Source organism: Acomys minous, assembly GCF_964271855.1.
Source record: "Acomys minous genome assembly, chromosome: 4".
NCBI classification, from domain to species: domain Eukaryota; kingdom Metazoa; phylum Chordata; class Mammalia; order Rodentia; family Muridae; genus Acomys; species Acomys minous.
Genome location: NC_140486.1, coordinates 48,815,031 through 48,828,378, shown reverse-complemented (window position 1 = coordinate 48,828,378; position 13,348 = coordinate 48,815,031). Strand labels below are relative to the sequence as shown.

The window sequence follows — 13,348 nt, the reverse complement described above, 5'->3', positions numbered from 1 at the left end:
TCATAGGGCATTTTTCACATTTTAGAAGAACCAGTGGGATTGTAAAGGCTCCCTTTCACACCAGGCACTAAAGTGGGTTCAATGATTAAGGACCCAAGGAGGAAGGTAGCACTAGGCATTATGGACACAGACAGGCTTTCGTGTTAGTGGTAAGAGACATTTATTGGACTGTTCATCTGCTGTGTGGCTCTGCAGTGACGCCATCAGGTCCATACAGGAGTTTAGGAGGCAGAGACTTGGTTAATTCCATCTATACTGCTCCTACTTATCCCTGACAAGGAAAAGGGTAGGACCTGGCAATTTTCTTTTTGGCCAGTGATTATCAATAATAAGGTAATAATAAAAACAAAAAAGCCTCTTCTGACCGCCCTTCAGTCTTCTGCTGGGTCAGAAACGTGCAGGCTGTTTAAATACATATGTAGTTTTGCCTTAGTTCAAACGAGACCAATCCTGTTTCCTCTCCTAGTGCACTGGGCTCAGCAGATGGAGAGGGGCTGAGCCGTTCTTCTTCTGATCTCCTCCACAAGGTCTTCTCTTCTGACATCCACCTGGCCAGGACGCAGGAAGAAGGTATGAGCCTCTTAAACTGTTCACGGAGTGCCTACTTCTAGTGACCAGGGTTGGCTCACGGGGACATGGACCCAAATGGACAACCCAGGGAAGATAACGCCCCTAGGAAGACATGTGTGCGTGGATTGTGGAGATCTTAAATGCCATGAACAGTTAGAGCCTAAGGCCTCAGACAGGCCCAGGCCAGCCAGCATCTGCCGCCCCTGTCTTCTGTCCTCCCTGCTGGCCTCCTTACCTCTTCTCTGCTCGTCACCGAGCGCAGCTTGATGACCCCATCCTTGAGCTCCTGCTCGCCAATGATGGCCACCAGTGGGATGCCTGCTTCCTCGCAGTACTGCAGCTGGTTCAGTAACTTTGGGTTCTTCTTGTAGAGCAGCTCAGCCTGCAAATGACCAAGGAAGAAAACAAAGGCTTCTGTTGTCCCCAGGGACAGACTCTGTGGGTGGGGTTGAGGGCACCTTGTTCCTCAGCTCTGAAAATTACTTTTCATTTCTACAAATCATTGAATTCTGTTCATAATACTTCAAAATGAGCTATAAAGCAGAATCTCAATAACAATGTATATATGCTATTGGTATTGATAAGAATAAAAAGGCTGGCTGGGCGGCGGTGGTGCACACCTTTAATTTAGCACTTGGGAGGCAGAGGCAGGGGAATCTCTGTGCTCTTCTTTATATGTATTTACCTCCTGGCTGCAGTTTCCCCTCCCTCCTCGCTTCCCAGTCCCCATCTTCCCCATCCACTCCTATTTCTCCTCAGAAAAGGGCAGGCCTCCCGTGGGTATCAACCAGCCCTGGCATGTCAAGTTGCAGTAAGACTAGGCACCTCCTCTCCTATGAAGGCTGGCCATGGCATCCCAGTAGGCCTGCTCCCACCCTTAGGAGTCCCACAAGAAGGCCAAGCCACACAACTGTAACATATGAGGTATCTTTGCTCCATTCTAAGAGGCAATGGGAAAAGGCACTACGTAAGCTTCTATTAGTTTGTTCCTAGTACTCCCAAATTTGCTGCCACCCTGGGGATCCCTCCTGTACCTTGATCCCAGCATCCCATAACTCTGAGACAAGCTTCAGTCTCTCCTCCAGCAGCTTCTTCTGTGCAGATGCCACAAGTACCTGTGTCTCTGTGGTCCGTACCTTTTCCTCTGATGCCTAGAGAGAGGCAGGTAGGAGTCAGAGCGTGGCTAAGCAACCAAGGAGCAAGCAGGGAAGGCTGTGGTTAGAATCCTGAGAGACTAGGTCCAACTGTGTGAGCTCGCCTAGGGAAGGGGACCAGCCTTCTGAACTGCCAGCTGGACAGACAAATAATTCCTAGAAGGTATAAGAAATGGCCTGACTTTTGTGACTTTTCAGAATGATGGATAGAAATCTGGGTGGGATACAGTATATATCTTTAATTCCAGTCCTAGGGAGGTGGAGACAGAAGGAGCAGGTGTTTAAGGCGAGCCTTGAATATATGACTGTGAGGCTACTATGGCTCAAAAACAAAGTGAAAAGACAACCAAACAAAAAAGTAAAACAAAAAACCCAAGAAAACAAATAAGGGGGACTGGAGGGATGGCTCAGCAGTTAAGAGCACTGAGTGTGGTTTCCAGCACCCACATGGTAGATTATAACCTTCTGTTAATTCCAGTCTCAGGGGATCCGATGCGGTCTTCTGGCCTCTGCGGGCACCAGGCACAGATATACATGTAGGCGTAACACCCAGATTCATAAAATAAAAAAAGAAAACTCCAGAACAAACCACCAAAACGCGACAACAAAAAAGTGTAACTATCCCAGGGTTGGCAGTACTGTAAAGTTCAAACTCCTTCCCTTCACGAGGCTGGGGGCCGCAGTACTGTGAGACCGCCTGAAACCACCACTGCTACCCAGTCTTCACCTTCTACCCTCCCATCTGTGAGCCTAGGCATGTGTGGATGCCGGGACAAAGAAGCACACTGCTACTGCTCCTCAGCTTCTTCTGAAAAAACGATTTTCAGAGCTATACCACAAGATGCCCACTAGAATAGTGACCTCAAGTGGGAGACATGGGCGGTGTCATCCCAGAGAGAAGACAGCAACAGTGCGAATGTTGCTACAGCATTCCTGAAATCAAATGCAGCGGGCTGTTTAAGAGTACCAGCAACCAGGTCTTGAGGATCCCGAGGCGTTTCCTTCATGTTGCTCTAGGTCCAGGGCAGGCAGAGCTGCCACCCGAGCAAGCCCAGATGCTCAGACATATTTTCCACTGTTAACAGTACAACTTAGGAGTTTTGACTATCTGGATTCACACTGACTCAACTACTTACAAGTTTCATGACCTTGAGCAAATTATCTTGCTCTTTAGCATTTAGCTTCCTCATCGGAAAAACAAAAACAATAAAGCAGCTACTCTCAGTGGATCTGTGTCTAATGCGTGAAATGCGCCAAGCACCGTGCCTGGCACATGGCAGGCCAATGTTAAGTACTCTGCCCCAAGGAAGAGGTGCATCCTGGATATACCAGCTTAGATTTGTGATAGCTCTGATCCAGTGGAGAAAGAACCAAGATTCACAAAATAATCTTAGAAGCCAGGCCTGATGGCTCAACCTAAGCCAGCTAGTCAGAGGCTGAGCCAGGAGATTTCAGGGCCTACTTAGGCTACACACTGAGTTCAAAGTCACCCTGGGCAACTTAGGGAGACCCTGTCTCAAAAAAAGAGAAAAAGAACACAGTGGTAAGCGTGCTTGCCTAGCACACACAAGGCCCAAGTTCAGTTTCCAGTGCCATAAAACACACATCTATCAACACACACACAAAACTGGCCTACAAGGGGGTGAGACTCTGAAAGCCTTCAATGATCTCTTCTGCATTTTTCAGAGATGCTCCCTAGCCAAAGCAGCACCTGCTCCTAAGAGAGCCTGGGTGCCATCACCCGCCCTTCTGTGCTCTACCCACCCCCAAGACTTACCTCTAGTCTTTGCTCTACAATGGAGAAGATCCGCTCCACTCCAACACTGAGTCCGACGCATGGCACCTTGCGCCCTTTGGGGTCAAACATGCCCACTAGCCCATCGTAGCGACCTCCGGCAGCTACACTGCCCACACCCAGGGGCTCGTCCCCAGCCTGGGTCGGCGCCTGCAGCAGCACTGCCTCATAGATAACCCCAGTATAGTAGTCCAGCCCTCGAGCAAGGCTCAGGTCAAAGGAGATCTGTGGAGGCAGAGTCGTGGTCAGTATCAGATGAGGATCCTGGACCCCGAGCCACAGAGGACAGCTGGGGCGCCCACCTCCAACCTGACTTACCTTGTCATCAATGCCAAACAGGGTTAGATATTCAAACAGCAGCTTTAGGTCTCCCAAGCCCTCCAAGGCCTGTTTGTTTTGGGAGAGTTTAGGATCCTGGAGCAACTGCTCCACCAGAGACACCCCACCTGAGGAAACAAATGCGTAGGCCAGATGGACAAGAAAAAAAAAATAGTAGGTCTTCCTTTTGTCTGGGCTGCAGGTACATGCACATATGAACACTTTACACACACACACACACAATGCAGTTACATGTACAACACACTTCCTTCACCAACACACGCACATCCATGTTTCATCTTTAGAGCTGAGGGCAGTGGTGTGGCTGCTGGGTTCTTTCCTCACCATGCTGCTGGACATAGTCCCCGATGCGATCGGCCACTTCGGGTGCAAGGCCCTTTTCCCCCACCATCTCACTCTTCACTTCCTCCCAGGATACCTGTGCAGACAGCAGCGCTCAGAGGCCAGACACAGCTTCCCTAGCACAGAGCAAGTGTGGACCCTTCTCGGAGCAATCTGAGAGCAAAGGTGCCCTGCAACCTACACGCCGGGGCCAGTCCTCCCCCAGTAGGCAGAGAGCCAACTGCTTCCTCCTCCTAAACTTTCCATAGCTCAAAACAGAGTCAGATCTAGGAAGTACGGTGTTGGGGTTGTTACCTTATCTAGTTTGTCCACCGAGGAGCAGATGGTACGGAACTTGCTATCAGGAACACCACAGACGGCAAACATTCCGTCTAGGATGCGCCTGTCATTTACCTGTGAGGAGCAAGGTGTGGGGAAGAAGGAGTCTGTTAATTTCACACGACACCTGGAGTCTCTATGACACCAGCTACTGACCCCTCTGCACAAGGACTTCTCCCTGGGAGAGGCCAGGCCCCACCTTGCCCTCCCAGTCCCATCCAGCTCTGACCTTGACTAGGAAGTTGCCTATCTGAAGTGAACTCAGGATTTCGCACATGATCTTTAGGCATTCTGCGTCAGGAATCATGGGGTCGAATTGGCCAGCAATGTCAAAATCCTATAGCAGAAGAGAGAGAGAGAGAGAGGGTAGCATGTAGCAGACTCCTGAAATCTCCGCTGTCTGCATCCAAGCACAGCCTTCCCCTTCATGGTCCATCTCATCGTCAACTCTCGGGCTCTCACAGTCCTGCTGTCCTGTCCATTATGGAGCTTTTCGTCATCACCTACTTCTTCATCTTCCTCAGCTTCTACTGTTGTGTGGACATTTCCCAGCCTTAGTCAGTGTGTCTCTGTCTCTGCCTGTCTGTCTGTGTGACAATACTAGGTACTGAACCTAGGGCTTCAAGCATGTGAAGAAATCACTTTACCACTGAGCTACAGCCCAAGCCTTTCCCACCTTGATTTCTTGCTGTTTTTTTCCATCTGTCAGAAGTCTAGAAGACTTGATAATAACACACACTGACTTTCCCCACGCACTGCTGTGACTGTAATACTGTCCTTAATATGAAGAACCCGCAGCAAGGGCTGCAGCTCAGTGCTACAACAACTGCCTAGCATCCTAGTGTGTACAATGGCCCTGCATTCAACCCCAAACACCTCCTCAGCCCAGTCCTACCAAACCAGGCCCCCGAACTCCATGCTTGACAGCCTGTCTCATTCTTTACCTCCACTAAGCCATTATGAAGTCTACATGAAAATATCACAGACCATCCGGTTTGCTCAGGATACCATAGCCCCTCAGTAGGTCCCTGAGTTACCCACCCCGTCCCATGGTTTTCCACCACTCACACACTGATAGAATTCACGATAACGGCCTCGGGTCATAGCTGGGTTGTCCCGGCGATACACCTTTGCTATGTGGTAGCGTTTAATGTTGGTCAGTTTATTCATTGCCAGATACCGAGCAAAGGGGACCTGAAAGCACAGTGTTAAGGAAAAAGGGCCTCTTGTGGCTGCCGGAAGTTATCGTCACCCACAGAAGCTGCGGTCTAGCCCTGCTTGTGTAGATAAAGCCGCTACTTGTAAGAGTAACGGCACTTCTGACGGCCAGGAAGAACTATGTAATCGTAAAAGGCCGCGGAAGCAGGAAAGGATGAAGGCTCCTTCCTCCGGTACTGTCTCCCCTGCACTATGCTGACTGGGGGAGAGAAGGGGACTTGGCAGATAAGACACAGCTTCCGGAAAAGGGCCGAAGTGGAATGCCTAAGCGTTTGATTCTCAGATTGGCCGGCGGTCTGAATGAGACTGGGTCCCCTAGGCTTGTGTATTTGCGTACTTAGCCCCCAGTTGATGAACTGCTTGGAAGGATTGGGTAGTGTGGCCTTGCTGGAGGGGTGTCTCTGGGAGTGGACTTTGAGGTTTCAAAAGCCAGCCCTGGGCCCAGTGTCTTTCCCTCCGTTTGCTGCTTGTGGAGCAGGATGTGTCGCTCTCAGCTACTGCTCCGGCACCACCCTTGCCTTTGTGCTGCCATGCTCCCCGGCGTGACGCTAATAGCTAACTCTAAACTACAAGCAAGCCTTCAGTGGAATATTTTCTGTGTAAGAGTTGCCTTGGTCATGATGTCTCTTCACAGCAACAGAACGCTGACTGAGACACTTGAACATAAAGGATATATTGGTCAATTTAAAAACAAAAACAAAAACAAAAATAACCTCTGTCCGCTAGGAAGGCAGGGGAGAGCTATTAAGCCAATAGCTATTTAGCTATTAAGCTAAAACTGGGAACAGGTCCCTGACAGAAAGCTGGAGATTTCTAAGGCTATATTCTGCTTGGCCAAAGTCCTTTATCTTGGTTTAGAGAAATAATTCCTTTAATTACAAACGGCTTCACATTTAATCTTATCGGTGTCTGCTGTCCCTAAACCCAAGTTCAACCCCAATCAGTGCCAATTCACCCAAAGTCTTAAGAACCCAAGTTTAGAAAGATACAGTGAGGTCATAGCGAAGGGACAGCAGCTCCCCACCCTGATCCTTCAGGTCATAGATAAGCTTTGAGTCTTCTCCATACTTTCCAGTCAGCGTTTCCTGGAGAAACCAAGAAGAAATATGATCACAACAATAAATTACTTTTTTTTTTTTTTGAGATAAGTTTTCCTATGTATCCCTGGCTGGCCGTGAGCTTTCAGAGATCTGCCTGCTTCTACCTCCTGAATGCAGGGATTAAAGGCTTGGGCCTGGTCATCACCTGACCCGTCATCATCATCATCATCTTATTATAAGGTGCTAGGGACTGTCCCTAGGCTTTGTACTTGGTGGGCAATCACTCTGTCACTAAGCTCCCGGCCCTTAAAAGACCTTTATAGGGGCTGAAGAAATGCCTCAATGGTTAAGAGCACTGGCTGCTCTTCAGAAGTCCCGAGTTCAATTCCCAGCAACCACACGATAACTCACAATAATGGGATCTGATGCCCTCTTCTGGCATGCAGGCATACATGCAAATAGTGCACTCATATACACACATAGATAAATCTTTTAAAAAAGAGACCATTATAAACACAAAAACTTGCTACTCTAACATGACTAATCTCAACTTGTCTATAGTTTTATAGTTCCTCTGCTTTTATCTTAATGCTAAAAAGTTTGATGTAGTTACAATAAAAAAATTGAAACTCGGAGAGGCTGGCAGATCTCTGTGAGTTTGAGGTCTACATAGAGACCCTGTCTCAAAAAGACAAAACAAAACTAAAAGGGAATAACAACTTTGTGTTCATATTCTGCTTATTTTTTCTCTATTTTGTGGCAGCACTAAAGTTTTTTGTTTTTTTTCTTCTTTTGATTTTGAGACAGGGTTTCTCTGTGTAGCCCTGGCTGTCCTGAAACTCACTCTGTAGACCAGGCTGGCCTCAGATTCAGAGATCCACCTGCCTCTGCCTCCTGAGGGATCCAAGGTGTGCGCCACCAGGCCTGGCTAAAGTCTTACTTTTAAATTACTCTCTTTTCCAATCACTTATATATTTTTTTAATTTTTTAAAAAATATTTTATTTAATTTTAATTTATTTGCATTGGTGTAGGGGTGTCAGATCTTAGAGTTACAGACAGTTGTGAGCTGCCATGTGGGTGCTGGGAATTGAACCCAGGTCCTTTGGATGAGCAGGCAGTGCTCTTAACCACTGAGCCTTCTCTCCAGCCCCCACTTACTTATATTGCGTGTGTTCACGTGCTATGGCACTCGTAAGGTCAGTGGATGACTTGTGAATGAGAGTTGGCTCCCCTACCCTGTGAGTTTTGAGGGTTACACTCAGGTCATCCGGCTTGGTAGTAAATGTTTTGTTTCTATTTTTAATTAGGATTTTATTTTTATTTTATGTGTACTGGTGTTTCGTCTGCAAATATGTCTGTGTGAGGGTGTCAGGTCCCCTAAAACTGGAGTTATAGACAATTGTGAGCTGCCATATGAATGCTGGGAATTGAACCCAGGTCCTCTTACTGCTGAGCCATCTTTCTAGCCCTAGCAATTAAATGTCTTTACCCACTAAGCGATCTCAGTCAGTCCTAAGGTATTATTATTAAAAAACAAACAAACAAACAAATATATATATATTTATATTTATGTGTATGAATGCCTTGTCTGCGTGTTTGTATGTTTATCACGTGCATGCCTGGTGCCTGTGCGGGTCAAAAAGAGTGCTGGGTCCCTAGAACTAGAGTCATAGATGGCTGACAGCCACCACATGGATGTTGGGAACTGAACCCAGATCCTTACACAAGCAACAGTGTGCTAAGTGCTGGGCCAGCTCTCCAGCCCCACTAAAGAGCCTGTGCTGCTCTTGCAGACCTAAGCTGAGCGGGCAGCACGCATGTCCGTCAGCTCACACCTTCCTGTAAGTCCAGCTCCATGGGCATCCTGTACTCATACGTGCACAGTCACACACTGCACATAAAAATAAATCTAACCCCGCCCCCCAATTAAAAAGTAATAAATAAAAAAGATGAATAATTTTCCAGTGAGACTAGCGCTAGGAAGGCAGAAGCACACGGCCGGTGGCTCAAGGCCAGCCTGGGGTAGAATGAGACTATCTCAGAACAGCAGCATGAACCTTTGCCCTTATCTGTTTGCCAACACCGTCCTATTGGATGTTGATGCTGTTCTAATTAAAATGCATTCCCAAGATATGTCAACAGGCATACCTGCGCACACAGCTTTCTGGTTTTGAGTAGTTTTCTTGAACATAACCTTGCAGGAATGCACTCACAGATGCCTTTATAACCTCTGAGGTCTGAACAATGTCAGAGAGCAAAACAGGCTGTCTTAGGATGTTACTGCAGTCCATGCCTTCTAGGTGTCTTCAACTGGGTATAATACATATATCCCTCGGACCGAAATGGCCAAGACTTAAAAAGCTTTAAAATCCCTGGTGTGTGGACTCATAACGTTTATATTCTGCTGGTGTCACGGACTAAACTCTGTCTGCTCAGTTAATACGGTACAATTCTTACGTGAGTAACCGCAGGGTCCTTTATCATCCTCATTGGTAGTCACAAGCCCGTGGCTCCACTGTGCACTTTCTCCTGACCCATTTCTCACCTTTAACTCAAACACAGGTGTGTCAATCACTTCTGCTCCGTGGCGTTTGAAGCAGCGGACGATGACATCAAACACCTTCTCCCGAACTGCCATCTGCCGGGGACTGTAGTCTCTTGTGCCCTTAGGAGTCAAAATCAAAACTCAGGGATGACATTTAAAACAGACAACAGGAAAGAACCCCCCCCCCCCAAAAAAAACCCCAGATAACAGTAAACTCTAGAACTATCCAAAGTCTAGCAAGGAACACAAATGATGCTGCAAATGTGGGCTTTCCTACAGGCCACTGGGTGGGAGGTCAACTCAGAAGAGCCCCTGTCAACCCCAAGACTCACAGAATGCAGAGCCATTTTCCTCAACACAAGTTTTCTGAAAACTCAGAAATAACAATATTTCCTTGTATAGCAGAGAACACCTCCCTGACAAGCATATTATCAATTCAAAGTGGCTCAACTTGAATTCTAAAGCTTATGTGCAATTTTTCAACATAATTTTCTTTCAAATTCTATCTAACAACATTATTTCTGATAAAAAGCTCTCACAAAGCTGGGCGTGGTGGCGTTTGGAAGGCAGAGGCGGGTGGATCACCGAGTTCAAGGCCAGCCTGGTCAGTAACAGTAAGACCCTTTCTCAAGAAGGAAAAGAAGTTCCAGGACAGGTTTGGCAGATAGATTGTATAGCTAAATTATAGGCTGTCAAGAAGTCAAGTCAGGCTAGGCGTGGTGGCGCACACCTTTAATCTCCGCACTCAGGAGGCAGACGCAGATGGATCTCTGTGAGTTTGAGGCCAGCCTCATCTACAAAGCCAGGACAGCCAAGGCTACACAGAGAAACCCTGTCTCGAAAAAAAAAAAAGTTTACCACATTCTGGATTCAGTCATCAACATTGCTGACGTGTCATCTAGCCCGTTCTCCGCTTCGGATTTCTCCACCTTAGTCTGAAGGCCTAATTAGATTCAGATTCCCCTGACAAGAACTCATGGGTGATGCTGTGTACTTTCTATTGCATCACAGCAGCAGGAACGCAGCATCTGCTTCTTCTGCTTCAGTGACAATAAAACTGATCATTGCATTTAGGTGAGGAGGGACTGGTCTATCAAAAACCCCTAGTAAAATTTCCACCCCATTCAATACTTTGAGCAATTATTGCTCATTATCTCTTTAATGCCGTATGTGTGGGTGCCCTTGGAGGTGGGCTGGAATTACAAGCAGTTGTGGGCTGCTATATCTGGGTGCTGACCTACTGAGAACCCACTAAGCAATTCTAGAAGAACAAGCACCCTTAATACTGAGCCATCTCTCCAGGCCTCATTTCTTTTGAGTTTTTTGTTTTTTGTTTTTTTTCCTTTTCTTTTCTTTTTCGAGACAGTTTCTCTGTGTAGCCCTGGCTGTCCTGGACTCACTTTGTAGACCAGGCTGGCCTCGAATTCACAGACATTCGTCTGCCTCTGCCTCCCCAGTGCTGGAATTACAGGTGTGAGCCACCATGCCCGGCTCCTTTCTTTGAGATTTTAAACTTCTCTGGAAACTTTGAAGAAGAATTGCGAGGGACGGGTGTGGCGGTACGTGCCTGTGAGTCCAACACTTGTTAGGTGGAAACCTGAGGATCAGAATTTCAAAGCGACTCTGCTATACATCAACTCTGAGGCTGTGCAGGGCTTGTATTTTTGTTTTTGCTTTGGTTTTTAAAAACTGTGTAGACAGGCACAGCTTAATTAATTTGGCTTAAAGAATTAACCTCAATACAGAAGAATTAATGATACTATCTGTCTGTCTCGACCCCACCCCTTGCCTTTTGGAGACAAGGCTTTATACTATCTTACTGTGCAGCCCTTGTTGGCCTGGAACTTGTACACCGTCCTGACTTTAATTCCTAGCACCCACCCAGGCAGCTCAGAACTGCCTATAACTCCAGTTGCCCTCCAAGGAGACACACACCACACCCACACTCTCCCACCCACACGTGTGTGCGTGCAGTATACAGCTACACAGACATATACACATAAATAAAAAATAAAAGAAACTTTTTAAAAAATCCTCAAAGAATTGAGTCAAAAGAAGAAAAAAAAAAAAAGAATTGAGTCCTAACATTGGGGAGGTAGATGCAGGTGGATCTCTAAAAGTTCGAGGCCAGCCTGGACTACACAGACTTCTAGGACAGCCAAGGCTACATAGATACCCAGTCTCAAAAAACAAAAACAAACAAACAAACAAAAAACAAAACAAAATAAAGTGCTGGTATTATGGGCCATGTGCCACCACACCCAGCCTGTCTGTGTTTAACGTCACTAAAACTCACAAAGGTCTGTCTGTCTTTCCTTCTCGAGTACTAGAATTAAAGATGTGCACCGCCTCACATGGCTTCTCTCATCTTTGACAGTCAACTTTAAACATATTCATTAAACACACGTTAATTTCCAGGCATCTGGTCTTAGCTACTGGTAAATAAACTTCATGAATTAACTTCTAAAAGTTGTTGCAGATTGCAGGAGAGCTCAGCAGCTAAGAACCCTCGGTGCTCCTTCCAGAGGGACATCAGTTCAGTTTCCAGCACCTAGGCTCACAGCTGCTTCTAGCTCCAGCTCTAGGGACTCTGACATTCTCTCCTGGCCTCTGCAAGGGCACATACTCACTTACACACACACACACACACACACACACACACACACACACACACACCAGAACGAGAATTAAAAGCCAGTACAATAACAGAGCTATGTGTGACGTGCCAACGAAGTTGTAGAGTTCTGTTTATAGAACTTACAGAACAGCGTCTGAACTGAAGTCCAGAGGCTGAGCTAAGCATCTCTAGCTTTGGTTCTATTTGTGCAGGTCTTCTAGTTTCTAGGAAGAATCAAAGCTCTCGGCTTCCGGGTTTCCGTACTTTACTGACAGTCTTCCCCGGCTATCTCCTACCCACTTGGGAGGTCGATCAGTATTCACTTCCTCAGCTCCCCGTTATGTTTCCCAGAGCATCTCTTTGAGTTTCTTTATTACTTTTTACATTGTGTGTGTGTGTGTGTGCGCGTGTGCGTTTATGTGAATATGTGGGTGCCTATTGAGGCCAGAGGCATTGGAACCCCCTGAAGCTGCAATTACAGACAGATGTGAGCCAGCTGATGTGGGTGCAGGGAAACTAACTCGGATCCTCTGCCTGGTCTTAACTGCTGGGCCATCTCTCCAGCTTTAAGTTTCTTCACACTGCCAGCCATTATCTTGTAATTGCACATCCCTGTGTGGGATTATTTGTCCTCAGTCTCTGGCTCAGTGGCATGTGAGCATCACAAAGGCGGGCATCCGGCATGCTGCATTCAACGCACAATGCCACACACGTAGACTTACTCAATGCATATGCAATGAATGAAAGGAGTAGCAGTTCGCATGCCGACTCCCCTGAGCAGCCTCGATTCTGTCATCACTCTGCCATCAGCGAATGACTCAGGTTGAGTTCAATCCAGCCCAGTGCCTACACCAACTACTGCAACATTCCCAATATTGCAGCTATTTGCAATATTTCCGATTGTGGATCAGGGCCTCTCACCTCTCATAGGAATAGTTTACCTTGGGGGTTTTGAGCACAAACTTCGGTTTGCCTTCATCTTGGCCCAGCTGTGCCTTCAGTTTTAGGAGTTTCGACACCTCCTCCTCAATCTGTGGAGGGGAAAACGCCGCTGGATTATCCATCTGTCGCTGCTCTCTCTCTGGCCTAGCCTCGCTTATCTCGGGACCCACCCTGGCTACCTACCTCCTTCTTCAGCCTCCTTCACTCTACCAGCTCAGTTTCTTTATCCACGCCCCTGTCCTCCATCCAGACCACCCTCTCTGTTCCTCTGGTTTTGTCGGGCCCCTCTCCTTCCATCTGAGTCGCACCTGCTCAGCGGAGGCTTTCTGCTGCTTGAGGCCCCTCACATGCTCTCCCTGGAGTCGCACCAGTTCCTCCAGAGCAGCGCGATCTGCCATCCTGGCGGCCAACCGGAACTGACTGCTGTCTAAACCTGCCTTGGTGCACTCAGCTTAGGTTCGGATGAC

General features: G+C 47.4%; 1 protein-coding gene across 1 annotated transcript; it reads right to left on the bottom strand.

Moving 5' to 3' along the window:
- Positions 1 to 136: 136 nt before the first annotated feature.
- On the bottom strand, positions 137 to 13,348 carry LOC311596191 (histidine--tRNA ligase, cytoplasmic). Its single transcript, XM_084779425.1, has 13 exons — positions 13,190 to 13,348; positions 12,881 to 12,970; positions 9,323 to 9,442; positions 6,726 to 6,821; positions 5,587 to 5,712; positions 4,748 to 4,855; positions 4,495 to 4,593; positions 4,183 to 4,276; positions 3,838 to 3,965; positions 3,502 to 3,744; positions 1,605 to 1,721; positions 806 to 952; positions 137 to 548 (listed from the first exon to the last, which is right to left on the bottom strand). Exons 1-13 carry the CDS (start codon positions 13,277 to 13,279, stop codon positions 477 to 479), a joined length of 1,530 nt encoding a protein of 509 aa, XP_084635551.1. The 5' UTR covers positions 13,280 to 13,348; the 3' UTR covers positions 137 to 476.